This window comes from Giraffa tippelskirchi, chromosome 6 (genome assembly GCF_054371585.1).
Source record: "Giraffa tippelskirchi isolate mGirTip1 chromosome 6, T2T-mGirTip1v1.2.pri, whole genome shotgun sequence".
Classification (NCBI taxonomy): Eukaryota; Metazoa; Chordata; class Mammalia; order Artiodactyla; family Giraffidae; genus Giraffa; species Giraffa tippelskirchi.
This window is the reverse complement of record NC_137280.1, coordinates 178,779,871-178,804,943: the sequence shown is the minus strand read 5'-3', so window position 1 is coordinate 178,804,943 and position 25,073 is coordinate 178,779,871. Positions and strand designations below refer to the sequence as shown.

Sequence of the window (25,073 nt, the reverse complement as noted above, 5' to 3'; positions counted from 1 at the left end):
CTGCCTGCAGTGCAGGAGACCCCGGTTCAATTCCTGGGTTGGGAAGATCCTCTGGAGAAGGGATAGGCTACCCACTCCAGTATTCTTGGGTTTCCCTGGTGGCTCAGTTGGTAAGAATCCGCCTGCAATGAGGAAGACCTGGGTTCGATCCCTGGGTTGGAAAGAGCCCCCGGAGGAGGGCATGTCAACCCACTCCTGTATTCTTGCCTGGAGAATCCCCATGGACAGAGGAGCCTGGCGGGCTACAGTCCCTGGGGTCGCAAAGAGTCGGACACGACTGAGCGACTGAGCACACACAGCACAGTGGTTGAGGCTCCGCTTCCAGCGCAGGGGGTGTGGGTTCGATCCCAGGCTGGGATCAGGAAAGAGGACAAAAGATGGGAGAATCAATGGATGGATCTCGGATGACATCAGTGAGGAGCTGAACTATTGCCAACAACTGCCTACCTTCTGATTTCTTATAAGAAAAATATTTGTTTAGACCACCATATTCAAGTTTTCTGATATTTACAACTGAATGCATTGCTAACGAATAAACAACTTGTAAGCACTTTGCCTTGAGCCCAAGCATGCCAGTCATCCTCTGAGACACCACAAATTTCTCAGTGAAATGAGTAAAATATTTTAAGTAACTGGCTCACTTTATAAAAACAAGTTATGGCCTGGAAAATTATTTTGTTCTTTTCACTTCATTGGCCCAAGGAAGCTTTCCCGCAGCCCTTCTTTCCCTCGGTGCCTTTATCTGGACGTAGCCTAGAGCAGAGCTTCAGAGCGTGTTTTATTTTCCCCATTCAAGCACATTATTTATTTGAATCTTTGCATTGTTTCTGAAGCAAATACTCTCTCACAGGAGACTCAAATGACTTTGGAAAGAATGCATTTTCTTCACAGGCATTTTCAGCAATGGCATATTAATAAGATAGGCACACAAAAGGAAAAAGCCTGTGTTTTATTAGAGTGAAAAAAAGCTCTCCAATTTTAGTTATCCTCTTATGCATGAAAATAACAATGGTATATATTGCTGGTCTGCCCATTTTGAAACTCTTTCAAGGGGTATTATTCTTAAGATTTATTCAGTTAAAGAATTGAAAAACACGATCAGATAAGGACAGGAATTAGGCCAAGGTGGCTACTTACTGGCAGTGAAAGAATCTCCTTCTTATCATCAGAATGGACAGTAAAGAACAAAAATCTCATTCTGTAATTTTGAAGATTATTTGAAATAGTAGGCTAAAAACCACTTACAATATTTGGATGTGAGAGGCGAAGAAGAACTCCTATCTCAGTTCTTACGATTTTTTTGTCCACCTAAAAGGCAAAATGAGAGAAACTGAAAGATACTCCCACCTCAGAAATGTCTTCATTGCAGCAGAGAATCAGAAACAGCAATAACCACCTGGATGAATCAGGTCAATGGCAGAGGTGAATTTCTAAGCGTTTTTCTTATGTTACCTTCCTCCCTTTCTGTCCAGCTGCATGTCTTTCCCCTCTGCTTCAGACATAAAGGGAACTAGCTACAAATACGGGTCACAACTCATCAGACCCTTTACATGGCTCCTCTGCTATCACCACTCAGGCACAAATACATCTCAACCTATTTCTCCTCCTTCTCTTCCTTTCTTTTAAAAGCCTTGATTCAAACCCATTGGAGCTGTCAGTCACCTCACTTCCTTGTTTTCCCACAGAAGTGAGCGTATAACCCAGCCTGACCAATCAGAGGACTCACTTCTCTAGCCAAAGTGACTGAGTCAGAGAATCGACAGATCCAAGTCATCACAGCCAGGTCTTCCCCCAACATTTTACTCAAATAATCAACAAAGTATTCTCTTTTCCTCTGAAATTGTGAGAGAAAAAGAGGATGGAATCTGCCACTACCAGGGACTGTTACTGATGCCATTTGGAGACCATGTCCCTGAAAATGGAGCCGACGCTGCTAGAGAGGAAGAGTGAGCACTGCTGACTGTGTGACCCGCTGGGTTCAGTTATCCACAAGCGAGTCTGCCCTCTGAGCTTTCTTATTGTGTGGGCCCTCTTCTACTTAAATTATCTGGAGCTGCTTGATGCTACCAGTGATGTAAGCTGAAGGAAAGTAAAGGGGTCTACGGAAATAGTGACTCTAGCTGATATGAAAGACTGGAGTACAGATTTGGATAAAGCAGTTCCTCAGACCTATGTGTTTTCTGGGATGGAAGAGGATATATAGCTTTCATCACATTCTCCAAATATCTCAGGCAGAGAAAAGTTTACAAATCTGAGCCATTTGACAAAAAGAAAACGTGTTCCTTGGAACCAGGGGAGTAAAGGATCTCTTGTGAATGTATATGTAATGAATGCATACCACATAGTAAGGGTTTAATACAGTTTTGTATGTGCTCAGGCTCCTATTAAACAATGCCAAGCATATGAAAAAACAAATAAAAATGATCTTTTTCAGAGGAAGATTATAATCTAATTTTGGGCATAAAACTCATCTATAAGATGCCATAAGAAGAACATAAGCTGTAAACAAGTTTTGTTTTAAAAATTTCATTGTTCAGTGGAGGATCATTTTTCTATGAGTCAAAACATTGCTATCACTCAAACAGTGGACTAACTCTAAAAGGCTCTGAAGTTATTAGCCATTAAAAGTCACACTGTTGTTAATATAAAGTGAAGAAAGACTTGCTCAGTGTGCACAGGCGATGCTAGTGTGATGTGTGGGCCGCTGGTGGCTGCTCAGTGGCATCCGGGAGCCCGAGCCATGGCATGGAGACGCCACGGCTGGGGGTGATGCGGTGTTAGAGGAAAGCACTATACGAGTTCTTCTACCTAGCGAAAAAAATCACGTATTTCATGAAAATTTGCTGTTGAACAAAAGACATTCTACTTGCATCAGATGGGAGATCTCTGACACAGAGAGGCATTGCTAAAGCAGGCAGACACTGACAGATTTCTTCTGAAGAGCTCTTGGCTCACACTCCATTGCAGCTCTGCAGATGCTATTGAGGAAAATCTCCATATACATGATAATTTTTTAATTATTTTAAAAATTTAACATTTTTTCTAGCTTTGCTAAAGCATAATTGGTATACAAAAACCCACACATAATCGATGTATAAAATGTGGTGAGTCTGGACACAAGTTCCCATCACCAAAATCAAGGTAATAAATATATCCATCACCTCCAAAAGTTTCCTGTGTCCCTTTGTTGTATGTGTGTGTGGTAAGAACACTTCATGTGAAATCTACCCTCTTAACAAATTTTTAAGTGAACAATATCTTACTGTTAACTATAGGCAATGTGTTATACACATTGTAAGCTCTCTGGACCTTACTGACCTTGTATAACTTGATACCCACCGAACAACTCTCCATCCCCCTTCTCACCCATACCTTAGGAAGCACAGTCCTACTCTCTGCTTCTATGAGTCTGACTATTTTAGATGTCTTACGATGGTGTGATCACTCACCTAGAGCCAGACATCCTGGGATGTGAAGTCAAGTGGGCCTTAGAAAGCATCACTACGAACAAAGCTAGTGGAGGTGATGGAATTCCAGTTGAGCTATTTCAAATCCTCAAAGGTGATGCTGTGAAAGTGCTGCACTCGATATGCCAGCAAATTTGGAAAACTCAGCAGTGGCCACAGGACTGGAAAAGGTCAGTTTTCGTTCCAATCCCAAAAAAAGGCAATGCCAAAGAATGCTCAAACTACCGCACAATTGCACTCATCTCACATGCTAGTAAAGTAATGCTCAAAATTCTCCAAGCCAGGCTTCAGCAATACGTGAACCGTGAACTTCCAGATGTTCAAGCTGGTTTTAGAAAAGGCAGAGGAACCAGAGATCAAATTGCCAGTATCCGCTGGATCATCGAAAAAGCAAGAGAGTTCCAGAAAAACATCTATTTCTGCTTTATTGACTGTGCCAAAGCCTTTGACTGTGTGGATCACAATAAACTGTGGACAATTCTGAAAGAGATGGGAATACCAGACCATCTGACCTGCCTCTTGAGAAACCTGTATGCAGGTCAGGAAGCAACAGTTAGAACTGGACATGGAACAACAGACTGGTTGCAAATAGGAAAAGGAGTACGTCAAGGCTGTATATTGTCACCCTGCTTATTTAACTTACATGCAGAGTACATCATGAGAAACACTGGGCTGGAAGAAACACAAGCTGGAATCAAGATTGCCGGGAGAAATATCAATAACCTCAGATATGCAGATGATACCACCCTTATGGCAGAAAGTGAAGAAGAACTAAAGAGCCTCTTGATGAAGGTGAAAGAGGCGAGTGAGAAGGTTGGCTTAAAGCTCAACATTCAGAAAACTAAGATCATGGCATCTGGTCCCATCATTCCATGGGAAATAGATGGGGAAACAGTGGAAACAGTGTCAGACTTTACTTTTTTGGGCTCCAGAATCACTGCTGATGGTGACTGCAGCCATGAAATTAAAAGACACTTACTCCTTGGAAGGAAGGTTATGGCCAACCTAGATAGCATATTTAAAAGCAGAGACATTACTTTGCCAACAAAAGTCCGTCTAGTCAAGGCTATGGTTTTTCCAGTGGTCATGTATGGATGTGAGAGTTGGATGGTGAAGAAAGCTGAGCGCCGAAGAATTGATGCTTTTGAACTGTGGTGTTGGAGAAGACTCTTGAGAGTCCCTTGGACTACAAGGAGATCCAATGAATCCATCCTAAAAGAGGCCAATCCTGGGTGTTCATTGGAAGGTCTGATGTTGAAGCTGAAACTCCAATACTTTGGCCACCTCATGGGAAGGGTTGACTCACTGGAAAAGACCCTAATGCTGGGTAGGATTGGGGGCGGGAGGAGAAGGGGACGACAGAGGACGAGATGGTTGGATGGTATCACCGACTCGATGGACATGGGTTTGGGTGGACTCTGGGAGTTGGTGATGGACAGAGAGGCCTGGCGTGCTGGGATTCATGGGGTTGCAAAGAGTCGGACACGACTGAGTGACTGAACTGAACTGAACTGATACAAGAAGAATTCATCCGGTGAATATGGATTTTTTTTTTTTAATCACAATCTTCTCCATAGGACAACTTGAACTTCCTCACTAATACAAGTATATATATAAATACATATATATATATATATATATATATACATATATATGTCGGGAGCCACATTAGGCATTACTGACAAAATGGAGGCACGGCCCCAACCCCCTCTCCTCATCCCGCAGGCAGGGTCCTGGGATGAAGGAGTTAGGTCTTGTGATTCTGACTTGTCCTTTCCTTCCTTCGGTTGAGTTGGCTGGAAAGTACGTTAAGGTGCTTATTGTTCTTGCATGAGAAAGCACAAAGCCTTCTGCAGTTGCCCAGGAAATAATCCATAAAGCTTCATTTGTTCAAGGACCTTTACAAAGAATGTTCCAGGATGAGCATGTAGGCCGCAGCTTGAGGCCATGGGAAACATTGTTATCTGAGACCTGCTTGTGAGGGAAATGTTTATGGCAAAAGCATTTTGCTGAGTTTAGGATTTAGGAATAATTAAGAATAGTTAGAAGCTAAAAGTTTAAGGTATGTTGTAGTGTTGGCATATTTTACTATAGCTTATAGAAACTAGGAATTTTAGAGATACTAATAGCTAAAAGCCTTTTTAGGAGATAATGAGCTTAAGTTACTAGGGGATAGCAGGATTTAGAAAGATAAGAAATAAACTGAGGAATGTGGTATGCAGCCCAGAGACAAACTTGAGTTACAATGTAATCACAAGGACACTTAAGAGGGAACTCTGAAGGACAACAATGATTTATGGAGACAGTAACTCTGGGTGAGGAGAAACTGAAGATGTCAAACCTCTGACCTAATGCTTTTGTAAAAGTATAAAAGAAAACCTGATGCTTAAAATAAACACGCAGCCCAGTGCTTTGAGTGAGAGGCTGCATCATTCTCTCCGCCAACACCATTCATCCCTTCAGAGCATTTCCCTGGCTGCTGGAGCTGCACTCCAGCATATATATATATATCGATGGACATGGGTTTGGGTAGACTCCGGGAGTTGGTGATGGACAGAGAGGCCTGGCGTGCTGCAGTTCATGGAGTCGCAAAGAGTCGGACATGACTGAGCGACTGAACTGAACTGAACTGATTTATTTTAGTTAATTTATTTTAATTGGAGGCTAATTACTTTACAATACTGTGGTGGTTTTATCATGTTATGTCAACACATTAAATATCGGGATGCCTTCAAAAATTAGTTCTTTGAAAATTATCTAAACTCTGGAAATAACAGATTAGATTATTTGGAATAACACTCTTCTAATGTAGTTGTTTGTTTTTAATTCAGAATTAATTTTCTTTAAAGTTAATTTTGCAAAAAGTAATTATCTTCCCACTATACTTAAGATTAGTAGCTCTCAAAGTATGATTGGAGGACCCTTCTGGGTCCCTAAGACTCTTTTCAGGGTATATAAAAGATTTTCCCTTTTCCAACTACACATCTGGGTGAGACTAGATTTCTTTTTCTATACTTGAAACAAAACAAATTGAACGCAGAAGCAGTTGAGAATTAAACTGTCTTCTACTGAGCCAGATAATAAAGAGATTTACAAAATAATGCCACTCTTCTAAGTATTTTTATCTTTTGGAAAATAAACTTATTTTTCACTGTAAATATTATTTATGTTAAAATATACTAGAACTGGATTTATTACTATGATAGCTTTAGTTAATTAATACTTAAAATTCTTTAATCTCTTATTATATAGAGATTCTTCAATCTCTGATACAGTAAATGTGCATGTGTGTGCTGTGCTGTGCTCAGTCGTGTCCGACTCTTTGCAACCCCATGGACTGTAGCCCACCAGGCTCCTCCATCCATGAGATTTTCCAGGCAAGAATACTGGAGTGGGTTGTCATGTCCTCCTCCAGGGGATCTTCTTGACCCAGGGATCAAACCCACATCTCCTGAGTCTCCTGCACTGCAGGTGGATTCTTCACCATTGAGTCAGTAAATGTGTATAGCTATTTGGGATTCTCAGTGAGCTAGAGAGTAGAAAGGGCTCCTATAGCCCACAAGTTTGAGAACCACTACTCCAGAAACCTTAACATTACACATCTGAAAGCAGAAACTAGAAGAAAAACAAAATTGTAGTAATAATTGAAATGAAAGAACAATGTGAACGCCGTCTCCTCCCTGCTCCCCTGAATGCTGAAGCCCAGCTTGAACGCAGGTCATGACTCAAGTGGAGGCCAGGAAGAATCTTAGAAAGAGGAAGTTAGAGAAAACTGGGGTATGTAAAGTCATTAATCCACTGAGAGTAAACTGAGTGACAAATCTGGACTAGAAGCCAAGGTAATGACAACTGAGGAATCCAGCACGGATGAAGCTGAAAGGGAGAAGGAGACAAGAGAGGAGACAGACAAACGGCTGAGAAGCCAAGGACAAAGCAAGTCTGAGGTCAGAACATCTTTCCCACAGAGATTAGCTCAGAGTCACTTGTCACCTTTCGAAACAAAGTCTAGAGGTCCCTAGGCAGCCGAACTGTGGGGCTGGTTCCTCCAAAGGTGCCATGGCTTGGAGGTCACACGGGTGTGCATCCTGACAGCCATTTCACCTGACATCTCCCCAATATCTCTCCTGTTCCAGATGATATTGTTGCCTTCCCATTTCTGACTTTCCCTTCCAAACACCTAGGCAGGGCCTTCCCTGGTGCCAGGGCAGAGGGTACGGGCTCATCCCCTGGCCCCCACGAGCTGCGGGGCAGCGGAGCCCACGGGCCCCAACCACGGAGCCCACCCACCCAGAGCCCGGGCACTGCAACCAGAGAGGCCCCCGCAATGAGCAGCCAGAGGGCAGTGCCCACTCGCACCAGAGACAGCCTGTGCACAGCAGTGCGGACACAGTGCAGTCAGAAATACACAACTGATTTTAAAATACTTGGGCAGCTTAGAAGAGGGTCTGAGCCCTGGCACAGCCATTCAGAGGAAGTGCTGTATTTCCAAGAAAATAATTATCAAGCAAGCCACAAAAGTGGGTAGCTACCTGAGCAGTCATTACTGCCACTTGAAATTAGCTTCAAGAACTACTATAATTTGCATCTTTCAGAAGCATCCACAGATGGCTTTAACAAATCAACAACAACACTGTTGTATAGGAGTTTTGTCCAATCACGGTTGACTCTTTTGAGTTTTTAATCTGAAAACCCATAAAACATACCTTCACCATGTACAAAATAACTTGGAGAATGATAGTTTTTAATTGCTAACAATTTTCAATTATAAAAATACACATTACACATATACACAAAAATTAAATACACAAGAAAATTCTAACTTTAGCTTCCCAGAAAACAAACATAAGCTGAAGATTAACAGTCAGGTTTTTATTTGGAATGTGCACCCCCAATGCAGTGAGAGTGAGGGAAAAGGGAAGGGCAGCGAGGTAAGTCAGCCACTGCGGCACTGAGCTGTAAAGACGCAGCAGGTCATGGGGCAGCTGCACCCAACTGGCACACAGTCTTTCCCCAGAGGAGCTGCACACGATCGCCACGCCTTGAAGAAGTTCAGGGGACGGTGGAGAGAGAGGGGATTTTCCTGCCCAGGAACTTCCTCCTGTTTCCCACTGGTCAATTTTGGCCCCAAGGTGTTAATTTTGTATACCTCTGGGTTCCATATGTAGTCTCAGGTAGGCACTTGTGATGCCATATTGCTTTTCATCAGGTGTCATATCTCATTCAAATTTAGAAGTGGCTGGAGGAGTCAGAAACTTGAAATGTGTGTCTGGGCTGGCCTTCATATGTAAGCAGCCAGCAGGCAATCCAGCCCTCCCTGGTCTGAAGACAGTCAGGCCAAGAGATCTGAGAGCCCCACAGGCATTTGGCCCAGTCGTGGTGACTCCTGAGTTTTCATCCGTCCCAGGAAAATCAGGCCAACAGCAGTGGGCCACATAGCCGCTTGCCTAATTTACTGTATTTTACTGCCCATCAGAAAGAGCTTTTCTTCCATTTACATTCTTTGTGCCATTGAATAGCTGCCAACATGACACTGATAATCTTAGATGGCTCGGGCACATGTAAAGCCTTGTTTCAGCTTCCCTACGTGATGACTGCAAAGAGTCGGGCATGACTGAACGACGGAACTGAATTACCTTAAATATTCAAAGAAATATATCTTTCCATCATCATAAAATCATTTGTACAGTTTTAAAACTCCATGGAAATCAAGATTCCTCAATATTGAAAGACATCCCAACTTTGCTTTCTGCCTCCACGGAGGGAGAAAGAGAAATGGGTAAGAGGTGCAGTTCCAGAGTAACATCAGAGAAGACGGCCCCATCATAGGAACAGTCGATCAAACGCGGGCCCTCCACTGAGACACACAGCAGACGCACTCCTGTGCTGGGATTTGGAAGGCTAAGGGAAAAAAGAAGGAAGAATTGAAAAATATGTGAAGAAGAAAGTACTGAGGAATCAAGGAGGAGGAAAAAGGAAACCCAGTCTCTGCATGTGAGCGTGATGGACAGAGACACAGGCGGTGAGGTCACTGGAAGAGGAGCATGGCTGCACGGCCAGATCTCTCGTGGCCTTGACCCTCCGGCCGTCTCGGACGGCTCGAGATCCAGACTCCGGAATGCCCAGTACTCCAGGCAAGCTGGCTCCTGCTCTGCTTCTTCTAGGAGTCAGTCAAGTAAAGCAGCGTTTCCACATAAAACGCTCAGTCTCATCCCATTTTCCTTGCAGGGATGGAGATCTTAAGTCTTATTTTGTCTCTGGTATTTCTCTGACTTTTTAGGCTCATTTTTGGTTTTAACAATGACCAGAGAACATGATGTGAAGTACAGAACTCTGCTCCTCAGATTCTTTGTGAAAAGAAGCAAAATATAAATTATTAATGGTAAATAAGCAGAAAAATACCTTTCAATTTTCACAGTTCTTTTCTGCACAGTTTCCACTTAATTTAGCATCCTGTTTTCAGACATATCAACAAGTATATGTTGGCACTAACATGCTTGGTGAAATGACTTGACAACAGGAGCTATGTTAAATTCAAGAATGACAGTTTCAGCCACAAGGGTTTGAAAGCCAAGAACTGCTACTTGAACACACATAAATCAAATGTGAGACACAGAAAAACACTGTGGTTTTCCTACGTGACGCTCTTGTCTCCAATACCTCGAGAGCTTAAGCCGAATCTGATGATTCCTTTATCTCCTTCATCTAGCAGAGACCTGGGCATCTCACGACTACCTTAGTGTAAAGGTTGACTGCCTGTTTTTCTGCCTGAGAAGCGGTACGAATAATGGTGCCATTTACCGAGCTGGTGAAGACTGGAGTGAATCAGGTTTAGAAAGATGCCGATAACAATATGGCCCCGTCCACCAGGCTGGACTCACCTACTATTCGCTGCCTCGTACTATCGCTGCTGCCTGTGTGTGCTCAGTCCTCAGTCGTGTGGACTCTTTGAGACCCTCTGGACTGTAGCCCACGAGACTCCTCTGTCCACAGAATTCTCCAGCCAAGAATACAGGATGGGGTTGCCATTTCCTACTCCAGGGCATCTTCCTAATCCAGGGATCAAACCCATGTCTCTTGCATCTCCTGCATTGGCAGGTGGATTCTTTACCACTGAGCTATCTACTAAAGCTCACTGATCATCAAATTGATCTTTAAAGAATCAAAGATCATCTCCACTTCTGAGCCTTTCCACTTTGTACTTGATAGTCTTTTGTCTTGAATGTTCTTCTCCGAGATATTTCAGCATGACTTTGGACTCAGAAGCATGGAAGGGGCAGCGGTACAGAGGTGAGGGCTCAGAGGTGGAGGCTGAGGAGAAACAGACACGGTGGGGTGGGCAGAAAGAAAACGTAAGTGGCAGAGGAACCAATCTCCTATTTCACACTTAATAAGACTAGTCTAATGCCAATCTGGCTCTAATCAGAATGAGAAGACAAACTAACAAAGCTCAATAAGCTTGGTTTTGAAAACTGTGAAACAATGTATTTTGGCAGTTCTGCAGTGGCTGCCTCCTCCTCCCTGTATCCTCTGAAACATTTGGGAGAACAAACCGGAGGAAAGGGGAGCTTCCCAACGGAGAAGGATCTGGAGGAACAGCGTTTGGGCGAGACAAGAATGCCCCTCGAAGCTCAACCCAGAAAAAAGACACGTGTCTTTCAGAACCTGACACCTCTGTACATCAGGCAGGTTCAGAAGAGAGCAGCTCTTTCAAGGCAGGCTAGCTCTTCTCCTTCATTCTTAAAGTCTAAAATATGAGCCTTCCTGCTCACAGATGCTAGAAACCCTTTCACAGGGAACAGTCTTTTACTTTACAGTGAATGAAGCAGGCTTAAAATATTCCTGGGAGAGATAACAGGCTGAACAAAGCTTATACAGAAGATTTGATCAATGCCAGACTTTCTTTAGAAACAGATTTAACAGAGGGAGGGAAAAGAACATGATACATAAAGTAGAAAGGACTCTACATACCTCTTTCTGGAGACGGGAAAGGCTCCCCACTCCAGTATTCTGGCCTAGAGAACTCCATGGACTCTACAGTCCATGGGGTCACAAAGAGTCGGACAGGACTGAGCAACTTTCACTCTCACTTTTCTCCTGTCTCATCTCATGTCCCTCCCTGGCATTAAGAGTACATGGGGGTCACCCCCATTTAATACGTCTTATCTTTATACACATCTCATTCCCCACTCCCTCACCCCTCTTCCTGCTTTCAAAGTGTAGCTCGCTCCCCTTAGCAGAAAACCTCTCTAGAGCTGTCTCTGTATTCTTTCTCCACTTCCTCCTCCCTTTCCTCATAGATTTGTCAGTGAAATTCAATCTGGCTTCATCTGCCTTTATAGGGGAGACCAGTGGTCTCCTTGAAGGAGGCTAACTACTGTTCTGATTTTATCTTCCTCTGTCAGCAGCATTTGATATATTATTTGATCACTCCCTTCTTTGCGTGAAATGGATTATACCTTGTCACCCTGACTCTTCTTCTACTTTAAAGGCTATACAAGTATTGGAATACTTCCTACCTAGGAGCTCTGCTCTGATTTTTAGCCTCTGCGACCATCCCCTCGGCATACAGCAGCCAGAGTGTATCTTTAAAATGTAAATCAGGTCATGTCACTCTCCAGTTTAAATGCTGGCACCCCACGGCGCTCAGCATCAAGCCAAGGCCTTACAGCTCAGGGCGGGGGGGGGGGGGGGGGGGGGGGCTCACCCTTGTGGGCGGATATCGTTTTCCTTCTACACCGCCACTCGACCTCCAGACCGGGCTCCAGGCCCCCACAGTGCCGCCACCGCCTCCCCCCCTTGACCCTCTCACTTCCCTCAGAAAGCAGCGGAGAGGCTTTCCCAGGTCACTGCACCAAAAGAAGGTGCACAGACACCGGCTCCCCCGGTGGCTCAGGGATGAAGAATCTGCCTGCAGCACAGGAGCCGCAGGAGACTCAGGTTCAACTCCTGGGTCGGGAAGATCCCTGGAGGAGGGCAGGGCTACCCACCCCAGTACCCTTGCCTGGAGTGCTCCATGGACAGAGGAGCCTGGCGGACTACAGTCCGTGGGGCCGCAAAGAGTTGGACACGACTGAAGTGACCAAGCACAGAAGCAGGCTCACACACACACAACCGTAACCATCACTCTGGTCCCTCATAAACGTACACAAACCTGTGTTACCATTTAGTTATAAATTACCTGCTTCTTCCACCAGAACATAAGCTCTATAGAACCAAATGGCCTTTCCATTTTTACCCATCAGTACATCCAGCATTACTTACCTGGTATGTATTAATTTATTGAATAAATACATGAGAGATGGTGCTAGTGTTTGAATAAAGGTTGAATAAAGGTTGGTGGCTCAAAGGAAACTCTCTGATTTGACAGCTTTGTTTAGATGAGATTGGATTTGGTCAGTCGTTTCTCCTCCTGCCAGTCAAATCTGTACGGCATCTTTGTCATGCTATCAACATCAACGGGGCAGAGAATGCCTGTCTCACGTGCAGAGCTAAGTACCCAGGGCGTCTAGAGTCTATACAGGTCAGAGCTCTGGTTTCTAGATTGTGAGCCACAAAGAGTCACTATACTACTCATTCGAGACCGCACTCGCCCAGGATAAACAGAGACTGTTCCAAGCAACAGAATTAATACAAGCTCTGGTGAAGTCACTGCCTTTCTAAACCCACTGTGGCAGGTACGGATATTGCACAGCTACTTCTCTGCCCCTGGGAGGATACAGAGAGCTTCACAGCTGCTTCTTCAACCAGGACACCCTGCCTGTCATCTGTGTGATCCACACTGTGCATCAAACACAACCACAGAAGAGATTAAATGAGAGCGAAATGATGAAAATCAGAAAAGAGAACAGTGAGAACTAGAATATATATGCATTCCTAAAGAAGGAGAAGTGAGATCTGGTAAGCAGAGAAATCTAGGGACACAACTATGAATGTTCTGCTCTGTCTCTGTGCCTGTCAAGGGATAGTTCAAAAGAAAAGCTTTGCTGGATTCTGACTCCCATATTCCCCAATGAGGTGACTTCAAAACCACCATGATCGAATCCGTGCAAAAATGAAATTGATATCCAGTGATTTAAAAAATGAATACAGTGTTAGCCTCCCAAATGTTCCTTCATGTTGCCAGGGCTGGAAGAAAATAAATGCATATTATTTATTTTCATAAAGGTATCATAGTCACTTTTTCTTAAAGTAAAATATAAAAAGCAAAAGAAAGTAATGTATGTACCATTTTAACATTGCCATTTTATTTCCTTTTACTTTTAAAAATTGTTCATATTTCCTTATATATTTCAAATATGGAAATACAATTTTGTTTCTTACAATGTTCACTGAAAATATCATAAAGTTTTATGACTATCTAATGTTCATAAGGGGCTTCCCTTGTAACTACATTGGTAAAGAATCTGCCTGCAATGCAGCAGACGTGGGTTCGATCCCTGAGTTGGGAAAATCCCCTGAAGAAGGAAATGGCAACTCACTCCAGTATTCTTACCTGGAGAATCCCATGGACAGAGGAGCCTGGTGGGCTACAGTCCATGGGGTCGCAAGAGTTGGACACGACTTAGTGACTAAACCACCACCAATGTTCATAAGCAGAATGTAAAGGAGCTTCCTAATGTCATTAATGGCTAGATAGCACTTCCCTGGTGTCTCAGATGGTAAAGAATCTGCCTGTAATACAGGAGACTTGGGTTTGACCCCTGTGTCGGGAAGATCCCCTGGAGAAAGAAACGGCAACCCACTCCAGTATTCTTCCTGGAGAATCCCAGTGACAGAGGAGCCTGGCGGCTACAGTCCCTGGAGTGGCAAAGAGTCCGACACGACTGAGTGACTAACACTAATCTGTGGTTAGACACTTTAACAATTTCTTACATTTTGTCACTGATATAAGTCATTCTGCAATGAACATCCCTGGCTGTCCTTTTAAGAACCTCAGTTGAACTCTGACCTGCCGCTCAGAGCCTCGTGTCCCACGTGAGGGCACTGCAGCCTCTTCACGGAGAAGATGGGACAGTAACTGCCTCCCTACAGTGTTCACTGTGTAAGGGTTAAATGAGAAGAGACACAAAATCTCTTGGCCTATGGTAGATGTTCAGTGCCGTTCCTGAAAGAATTTGTAAAAGCAAGGTAAACATCTCCCAGTTTTCTATTTCCAATTTTCTAAGTCTTTCCATAAAAATTAATCCAACGAAAACAAACTCAACATAGAAATAAAGGTATCTATGACAGCATTCCAGTGCTAGTAAGGAAAAATGTCTAACAAGCAGGAAAATAGAGTTTTTATTTATCTTTTTTCCCTAAAAGTTGAAGACAGTTTTATTAAAATTCTAAACTATGTCCAATATAATCTTGCTGAATGCTAGTCAAAGAGGGGAATTGATGCCTCTTTGCATTCAGATTTAAACACATTCCTTCACCTTTTTTTGAAGACTGGGATGAGAGCTGTACTACTTTAGTTAAGCTCCATAGAAGTTTCAAGACCATTTCTTATGTTTATTAATTCCTGCTGACCATCAGGGTAACGCCTGGGTTACTACAGACCTGGGGATCATCCAGGTCCTATAGACATTCAAGTTCTAACAGAACTGCAACAAATTCGTCATTTCCCTTTTGTTCTTTTTGGTCATTTTCACACCATCAAGGCAGTACTTTTCAAAGCACTTTACAAATTACTAAGGAAGCATGAAAACAGCAAAATTCAGTTCTCATTTTATATTGGTTTCAGTTGGGCAGCAATGACTTGGTGGCACAATCCCTAAACCGTTTGAAGTGAAGGGCAGAACACTGTGTATTTTCAGAGGCCTGAATTCTCCCTTTGATCCTAAAACTAGGTGATCATACACGAGACACAAACTGAGAGTTTAGATATTCAAGAAGCTTATGACTTTGTAACCTGTCAAAGAACAAAAACAAAAAACAAATAACAAAAACAAAAAGTGCTCCTGGAAATACTAGCATTTAAGTCTCATCAGTTACATCTTGGGGTTGAAGACCTTACTGAGGATAGCTTTGAACAGGGGAACACCTGGACACCCTTTAGCTCCTTGACAGTCTCTCTAAGATAATTAAGACTTTCAGATACCCTGGTTAATATTGTTCAAAAATGCTAAAAACTTCCTCTAAAACGGAAAAGAACATGCTATAGACAAAAAGGGCTTTTAAATGATCCTGAAAGTAACATCATAAAGCTCTAGGGCTGGAGTAAGAACGAGATACTACAAACCTTAATGAGTTAAGGTTTGAAGAAAAATTCCCGGGTTGATTTTGCTCCACAGCAGTATTCTCTCTCATTGTATAAAGCTGGATTTGCCTTCTTCGGTGAGGAATCATCTTAACATCTTAACCCAGAGCTTCATTTTTCTGAAGAGATCAGTTGCTTCCAGAAATCAAAAGTGGAAGCATACCGGCTCAGCCCTTGGCGAAGTCTGTTTCTATGCAGCGATGTGTATGTCCTCTATCACTATCGGCGCGCTCTCGAGTCTCTTCTGGACGGAACGGCTCAGCTATAAAGCTCCGTGTTGACTAACTGGGCAGATGTGCGTGTGTCCATGCTAACGCTCCAGCACCACTCCCTCTCCTAGAGACAGTCCCCAGGGTTCTCAGGGTCTGCAGGATGCAGTGGAAGGGGGCTGTGATCCAAGCACTGGGTGGTCCTGTCCTTCTCTGCATATCTGATCCGTATTCATCTCCACGATGTGCTCCACAGCCGGCTGCAGCTGCCACGCCCTCGCCTCCCCTGTCTCTCGGCGGTCAGCGCCCGGCGGTGGCCGTGTGCACCGCTGCTCTGTCCTCACGGAAGGGGCCACGCTCCACGGTGACAGCCGCCCTTGAACCCAGAAGCCAATGTAGGAAGAGCAGGTGACAGAGAAACAGCTCCGAGACAGAGCTGGATTTACACTGAATATTCACCCTAAAGAAATTCTTTTAAGCTAAAAGACACTCAAACTGAAAAAAAAAAAAACTAAGGTATCTTTGACTAAAACTTTTAAGCACTTTCCCCCCAGATACCCAGTTGGTACCAGATTCAGGAAGAATTTTAACTGTCATAGAAAATAAAGGATGCTTAAATTTCTTCTTTTCTGCAGATATAAATATGGCAGGTAAATCATGACACTCACCCATATTCCCCCTCATAAGATATGTCAAAGTTTAAAAGATGAGGACAGCAAACTTGCATTCACTTTATCAATAAAAGAAGTCATTCACAGCCTACACTACTTCATTATTTTTGTCACACCTTGAAACTGATCATGACACCCAAATATGTCCTGATGCTATAATGGAAAAATAGTTCTAAACTATCCTGATCTCAAAGTTTCAAAGAAAAATCCTTCCAGTTACAGCCTGGTATCCTGTGGGGCAAAAAGCACTGTAGATATAACTATCCGTTTGATACATTTTTCAGATCTCGGGGATAGAGGTCAAGTATAAGTAGCTTTAACTGAATGTACCGTGATACTGACACTTAGAAAGGAGAGCAAACTGGAATTCCATATACATGGGCAGCAGTGGGACCATCAGTGCGGCCCGTCTACCCATGAGACGGAAAGACAAAGGGAACCATGTACACGGGCACCAGTGGGACCATCGGTGCGGCCTGTGTACCCATGAGACAGAAAGACAAAGGGAGCCACACCCGCAACATTGAACATTACCCGCTCCACTATTTGTCCTTCATTTGTTAGTGGTTGCTCTTTACTGACACTCACTAACCTAAGGTTTTACGGCATTTAGGAAAGAAATATGTTGCTTGCTCTTTCTGCACATGGAAAACTCCTGTTTCACAGAGTGACCTGAACTGCACTCAGCTTCTCTGTGTCTGTCAGTCAACAAAGGCGTTTTCATCCTTAATCAGATTAGCAAGGAGCAATTTCTAGTTTCAGTACCAGATCGGGGCCATGATCATTCCTTCCTTTTTTTTTTCAGTTGTTTTTCTCTTTTAGGACCTAGCTGGTATCAAACAGAAAAGGCTCAGATTTAGGACTCCACGCTATTGAGTTCTTCTGTTTCCAGGGAAAACTCCCATGAAGCATTTTTGCATTAACATATGAAAGGGGTTATTACAGACTGCTGAATAATTAAGTGTGGGTCCCATTTTTATTCTTTACTGTTAAAATTGCTGAACTGGCATATGATAATCTGAGAACACTTTCTTTTAAAAAAAACTGTTGTAAGCTAATTCAATACTGAAAATTATTTGGATTTCTTCTAATCAATATATTTTGCACACAGTCATTCATCTCCTCTCTTTCAGCAGACTAACGGTTCTGCAGCTCCAGGACTTACTTGATTCCTCTCAGCCTTTTTTCTCTCCTCTCTTCTTACATTGTCTGGATAGATGCACCTTTGACAATTACTCAACTTTTACCACAAATAAGTATGAAAGTCAAACCTTATTAGTATGTTTTCGCTGTCAGCACTAAGTTTACAGCCCTCCTCCTCCTCACTAGCTCAGGGATCCCGAGCGTGCCTCAGGCTCACCTGTCTCTCCCTTCTCGGCTGTGGCCCCTCCGCTTGCCAGCCCTCCTCCCGCAGCTCCTTCAGCCTCTTCTGTGCCTTTGCTGCAGCCTCTTCTCCTGTGGTTACCAGGCCTTTCCCACTCAGGTCTCTGAGAAGTTTCTAATCTCTTTCTTCTGCTAGGGAATGGTAACATAAGCTCTCCCTCTAAGATTTCCTCCAGTTCAGGCTAGTCACTCCTGCTGCTGTTCCACAGACTTCATATAACGGGTGAAGATCATTTTACATCCAACCACTCACCACTTATAAAAGTACTAGAGGGTTCCATGTGATAACCTGAGTAGACGGTATAAGTGTACAGTATGTCTCTTTTGGATAACAGCACACAGACCAGTACCTGTATAGTCAGTATCTCCCCTTCTCTGTCTCTTTCTTTCTCCCGACTCCCCTGGGGCTTCCCTGGTGGCTCAGAGAGTAAAGAATCTGCCTTCAATGCAGGAGATCCGGGTTCAACCTCAGGGTTGGGAAGATTCCCAGAAGAAGGGAATGGCTACCCACTACAGCATTCTTGCTTAGAGAAGTCAACGCACAGAGAAGCATGGTGGGCTACAGTCCATGCGGTTGCAAAGAGTCAGACACGACTGAGTGGCGAACACTTTGACTATACGCCCCCAGCTCTCGGGGGTAAATTACACCAGCTGTTCCATGAGCTGCGGCATTAGCGCATGGACTCCCCTTGCACCAGCTTGCCTCTGAATTATGGGGTTATTTTTTAAAAGGCAACAAAATGCCTATGAAAGATCAATATAATGAGAAGATAGATAAGTGAGCTGAATTGTGACGGATTCCAGCAGCGTTTCTATCAAAAAAAAAAAAAAAATCAAACTAGAATGACTAAGTTGCTCGAAGAACATCCAGACTTCCAAGTGGATCTCTGAATGGTACAGCATACAAATCAGGCCAAGATTAACATTCTGCCCTGTTATCTCTCTTCTCTGTAGACATATACTTGTCACAAACTCAATAGAAATATCCCTGTTCCTATTCCAGGGAACCTGGCTTAACAGTTCCCGTAAGAATCAACAGATTCCAACAGACAGAGTGCTTGGATCTTCCCGTCACTTGACACAGCTTGTTATCTGCAAGCTACTTTCCTTAATGTGTTCTCAGACCTCAATTGGGCCCAAAAAGTCTATTTGAGCTAGTGATTTATTATTCTCCTCTCCATCACTGACCCAGAGCGACCTTGACTGCACTTCAGAGCCCACCTATGAGTGGTTCAAAGTAGCTACATTTAAAGTATTAGTAATGTTTAATAGATGCCCATCTTTAACCCAGATTAACCTAGCCATCTTTCTTACATATGTCACAGAAATGGGAGAGCAAATGGTCTAAGATCAGTTTTCCATGTTCCCAAAGGTTAGACAAGAGCGATAAGAGCAGGTAACCTTAGTTTACTGAGTGGAATCAATAGCATTACTTCCATTTCAGAACTGAAGAAGCTGAAAACTCCTCTAATGGAGATGTCCTAGAGATCCAGCTACCAAGAGTTTGAGGGAGGCCTGCATACTTTCTGCAATTCAATCTAGAGCAGCCTTTCAGAGTCTGCTGCAGCAGCACAGTTACATGCTCAAAGATCTAATTCATAAGGATATGAGGAAAAATGAATACGAGTTAAAAACTAACTCACAGAATGATTAGCAAGCCCCAATGTGTAGCTCTTCAACCAACTGAGAAGAGATTAAAAGCCTCTTTTAGCCTTTAGCATTTAATGAAAATTTTGTAAAAGTTAGAAACATTTACCCAGTGAATGTTAAATTATTCAAGAAAAGCTTTTCCAGCAATCTATAGGTCACTTTATATTATAATAACTAAAATATGACAACATTTAGACCTAGAACACATTCTTCACTATAGATCAAGAGACAGTGCTCCAACGTCAAGAATCAGAATAGACCAGGAAGGTTGAAACTGCTCAAATATAGGAATCACGGGCATCCAAGATTTAAGTATGAGGTCTTATGACCGGAAATCTTTAGTATCACAATAAATTTTATTGATAATAGTAAAATAGGGGGTGGATGAATTGGGAGATCAAGATTGGCATATATACATAATTGACACTATGTATAAAATAGAGAAATAATGGGAACCTGCTGCACGGCTCAGGAAACTCTGCTCAGTGCTCTGTGGGGACCTGAATGGGAAGGAAATCCAAAAACGAGGGGCTATATGTATATGTAGAGTGGACTCACTTTCTGTAGAGCAGAAACTAACACAACATTGTAAAGCAACTATACTCCAATAGAAATGAATTTTAAAAAGTAAGATACGTATCCATTTTTAACAGATTATTTTAAAAGGACTCCCAAAATGATATAATTTATTCACACAGTAGTATACAACATATCTGGTGGCTCACTGCTTAGTTTTCAATCAAGCTAAAGAAAACATGAGAACTACACACAATAAGCTAGCACTATGTAATATAAAATATCTGTGTGGTTATTGTTGTTGTTCAGTTGCTAAGTTGTGTCTGACTCTTTGTGACCCCACTTATTACAATTAATAATAAGAAAAATGTTCACCATTTATTATATGCTCCCTAGGTACTGAGAAATATTTTACATAAATTATCTTTTTTATTGTTAGTAAAATGCCACGAACTAGATGTTCTTAAACCCATTTCACAGATGAAGAAACTAACATTAAGAGATGTACATATCTGCTGTAAAGTCATCCAGGTAGTAGGTGGCGGAAGTGATCCTGAACTCAGGCTGTTTGGCTACACAGCCCATGATCTTACCCCACAACTAAGCCATTCCTAAGGAGAGTCAGGAGACTGAGATGGGCTCTCAGACTCATAAATTCTGAATCTACACACTGAGACTAATCTTAGATTCAATACTGGGTATTCATGAAAGGATTTTATAGTAAACTGAATGCAGTCTTTTTCAAGGGTTGAGCCACATAGCTATAAATGTCATCAGGATTTCAGAATTCAAATATTTATCTCCAAAATTCCAGGGACACTATAAATGATTGATGATCATGATTTTCTTAAACCTCAATCAGTTTCTGAAAATGAGCCATATTGATACAGCTGAAGTGTGATTATTTACACACACCCCAAGTTTTGTACTCTTGGGAAAAGAGATGTTTATGACTCGTTCCTCTATTATCCCCAAATTCTTCAAAAGTTGTGAGTCCATTTAACTCAGCAAAAGTCAGTCCAGACTGAAAGTTCCATCTGCTTAATCTGTTCAAATTTTGACACTTTCTTGAATCTATTTTTTCCTTCTACGCAGTTTTAAGTTCGTCATTTTCAAATGTCTTGTAATATCAACAAAATGTCCTGTCAGAATCCTTTAATGTCCCAAAGTTGTTCACCTGAGGACGTAGCTTAGGAAAATCTTTCTCCTCTATTTCAATTTCCTCTAAATATCACACAAAATGGAGACGACAAAAGGCTCATGAGTGAAAGAAAATAGCAAGACTTGTTTCCTTTACCCTGTATTTGCTTTACAAAGTTTACAGTTCCACTGATATTAGTCGTTACATGCAAGGTAACGAGTTACTTATGGGCAACAAAGACAGCACTGGCTGTGAATCTGTGTTTCAAAATAACAAGTTACAAAACGAGATACTTTCCCAGGAGGAGAGTAGGCATGCCACTTCCAGTGACTTGATGACTTCTTTGGTCCAAGGATCTCTAATATCATTTTGAAAAAAATTTCAAAATAAACCACCTGTTGGAGTAGGTTGCTATTTCCTTCTCCAGGGGCTCTTCCCGACCCAGGGAGTGAACCTGGGTCTCCTGTATTGCAGGCAAATTTTTTTTTTTACCATTTGAGCCACCAGGGAAGTCCAAACAACCCAAAGAGCCCTTCAATTCATTTTCCTTCTTGTTTCCTTTCACTACCATCAAAGCTTTATCCTCATTAATAATGCAGTGAGACAAATGGATATTGTTTCTGGATGAGCTCAGGAGTTTCAGTATAGTAAAAATTTGGTTCAACTATTAATACCATTTTCTGTTTTCTGGCACTTCAATACATCTATAAGAAAGAGTCACTGTTGTTTATCACGATATTTAGAAACTGTAAGATCTTGAAACACTTTATGAACGGCCAAAGAAAAGTTAAGTTGAACAAGATCTCGATGGTAAAGTATGTTTTAAAACAATTTTTTTTGTTAGGAGAATTTTCTCATACACTGAAATTTTGAAATACCAGCATGAACATTATTATATTGTCCTAAATTTAGTAACTATTGATTTCTGTCATATTTTCTTTCCTTCTCCCCATATGTGCACACACACACACTTATTTTTTGGTTGAGAATTATTTGAAAGTAAGTTGCAGACATTAATAATGTTGGTCAATATGTATTTTAATGTATTCTAAATCTAGAAATGAAAGTTATCTATAGATAAAGAACATGGTATTATACCCATATATTCATCGACTACACTAAAGCTTTTGACTGTGTGGATCACAACAAACTGTGGAAAGTTCTTAAAGAGATGGAAATACCAGACCACCTTACCTGCCTCCTGAGAAACCTGTATGCAACAGTTAGGTCAAGAGGCAACAGTTAGAACCAGACATGGAACAATGAAATGGTTCAAAATTGGGAAAGGAGTATGTCAAGGCTGTATATTATCACCCTGCTTATTGAACTTCTATGAAGACCACCTGATGGTAGGATCCCTCGGTGGTTCAGATGGTGAAAGCATCTGCCTACAATGCAAGAGACCCAGGTTTGATCCCTGGGTCGGGAAGATCCCCCTGGAGAAGGAAATGGCAACCCACCCCAGTACTCTTGCCTGGAAAAATCCCATGGACGGATGGAGGAGCCTGGTAGGCTACAGTCCATGGGGTCGCAAAGAGTCGGACACGACTGACTTCACTTTCACTTTTCACTTTTTATGCAGACTACATCATGTGAAATGTCAGGTTGGATGAAGCACAAGCTGGAATCAAGATTTCTCCTGGCTGGAATCAATGCCAGGAGAAATATCAGTAACCTCAGATATGCAGATGAGACCACCCTAATGGCAGAAACAAAGAGAAATTAAAGAGCTTCTTGATGAGGGTTAAACAGGAGAGTGAAAAAGCTGGCTTAGAACTCAATATTCAAAAAACGAAGATCATAGCATCTGGTCCCATCACTTCATGGCAAATAGATAAGGGAATAAATGAAAACAGTGACAGATTTTATTTTCTTGGGTTCCAAAATCACTGCAGACGGTGACTGCAGCTATGAAGCAAGCCATGACGCTTGCTCCTTGGAAGAAAAGCTAAGACAAATCCCGACACCATATTAAAAAGCAGAGATATCACTTTGCCCAAAAAGGCCCATATAGTCAAAGGTATGGTTTTTCCAATAGTCATGTCTGAATGTCAGAGTTGGACCATAAAGAAAGCTGAGTGCTGAAGAATTGATGCTTTTGAATTGTAGTGCTGGAGAAGACTCTTGAGAGTCTTAGACAGCAAGGAGATTGAACTATCCCATTCTAAAGGAAATCAACCCTGAATATTCAATGGAAGGACTGATGCTGAAGCTCCAATACTTTGGCCACCTGACGTGAAGAGTTGACTCACAGGAAAAGACCCTGATGCTGGGAAAGATTGAGGACAGAAGAAGGGGGTGAGAGAGAATGAGATGGCTGTATGGCATCATCGATTCAACGGACACGAGTCTGAGCAAACTCCGAGAGATAGTGAAGGACAAAGAAGCCTGGCGTGCTACAGTCCATAGGGTCACAAAGAGTCGGACATTATTGAGCGACTGAACAACATAAAATATATGGTCATTTAAAATATTTTTGTTATAATTACTGTTTATTTCCTGCAGTAATATTTTATTAGCCAAAATATCCAACTGTCTTAACATTACAATTTACTTTATGTTTATTATCATATCAGCTCTGTCCCGCGCATAACAGCTGATGGAATATGGGTTTCTTCATGAGAGCGGATGCTTTAGTCTGACTTCTGATGGATTAATTAGGGTCTTTGTCTTCTACCCAGACATATGAGTTCTTAATGGGTTGGCAATGATAATCAGGGTGTTTTATAGGGGGAATAAGTCCCTTATTGCCAATATAAACTAAATCCTTCCTAAAATATTAAGCTATGAGCAAGGAACATAATATTGCCACAAAATGAAATTTGGGTAAACTCTCCTGCAAATCTCTTTAACAGATCCCAGGAAAGAGGATTATTGTTATCAAATCATTAACTTGTTGAAGAAATAGGAAATTTTCTTGGACTTAAAAACATTTATATATGAATCTGATCACCTACAAAATGGATGGGTTGTATGTTCATTAGCTTCTTGATTGTGACAAAAATTTTATTCAACTTCAGATAGACTATTGAATGGAATATTTTGAAATTCACCTTAGAGGTCCTATTTTATAGATAGTATTCTGGGTGAAATTGTATCCCTCCCCAAAAATATGTTGAAGTCCTAACCCCTAGTCCTTAAAAATGAGACTTTAGGAATTAGTTGTTGTAAATATAAGTAGTTAGTTTAAGACAAGATCACATTGGAGTGGAGTGGGCCCCTAATCCAACAGAACTGATGTCTTTATAAGAAGGAAATTTGAACACAGACATGCAGAGAGGGACGATGGTATCAAGACATCCAAGAAGACTGCCATGTGATGCTGAAAACAGAGATTAGACTGGTGCAGTGACCAGTCAAAGAGCACCCAGCACTGCTGACTGTCACCAGAAGAGAGGCTGGAACAAAGTCTCCCCCAGTCCCCTCAGAAGGAACCAACACTGCTATCCCTCTGATTTCAGAATTCTAGAACTCAAAGCTGGAAAAAAATTTTAATTGTTCTAAGCCATCCAGTTTATGGTAGTTTATTGTATCAAACCTAAGAAATTCTCAGATAGTTGATAAGTAATTGACAGATAGACAGATAGATGTAGATAATCTTTCAAATCTCTTAAATTCAGGGCTAGTCATAAAATGAGGACCCAAGGAATTATCCAGTGAAGTAATATAGTAGCCCCGAAGTTGTCAGTTGAACCACAGAACTGTCATTTTTATAGGTCAAGAATAGTTTAACAGAAGCAATTTTATGTGGCTCAATCTAATAAATAGGTTTCATAAATTATTCAAGTTTTCTGA

At 42.0% G+C, this 25,073-nt stretch overlaps 1 protein-coding gene across 5 annotated transcripts in view; it reads right to left on the bottom strand.

Annotated features, from left to right (window-relative positions):
• CAMK4 (calcium/calmodulin dependent protein kinase IV) overlaps positions 1-25,073 on the bottom strand; it is a 227,221-nt gene that overhangs the window by 80,886 nt on the left and 121,262 nt on the right. For 3 of the 5 annotated variants that reach the window (XM_081501518.1, XM_081501521.1, XM_081501520.1), the window contains exon 3: positions 1,246-1,308. The exons of the other annotated variants lie outside the window; for them this stretch is intronic. In XM_081501518.1, the coding sequence (XP_081357644.1) occupies positions 1,246-1,308 (63 nt within the window). The remainder of the gene's footprint in view (positions 1-1,245; positions 1,309-25,073) is intronic. 5 annotated transcript variants of the gene reach the window in all.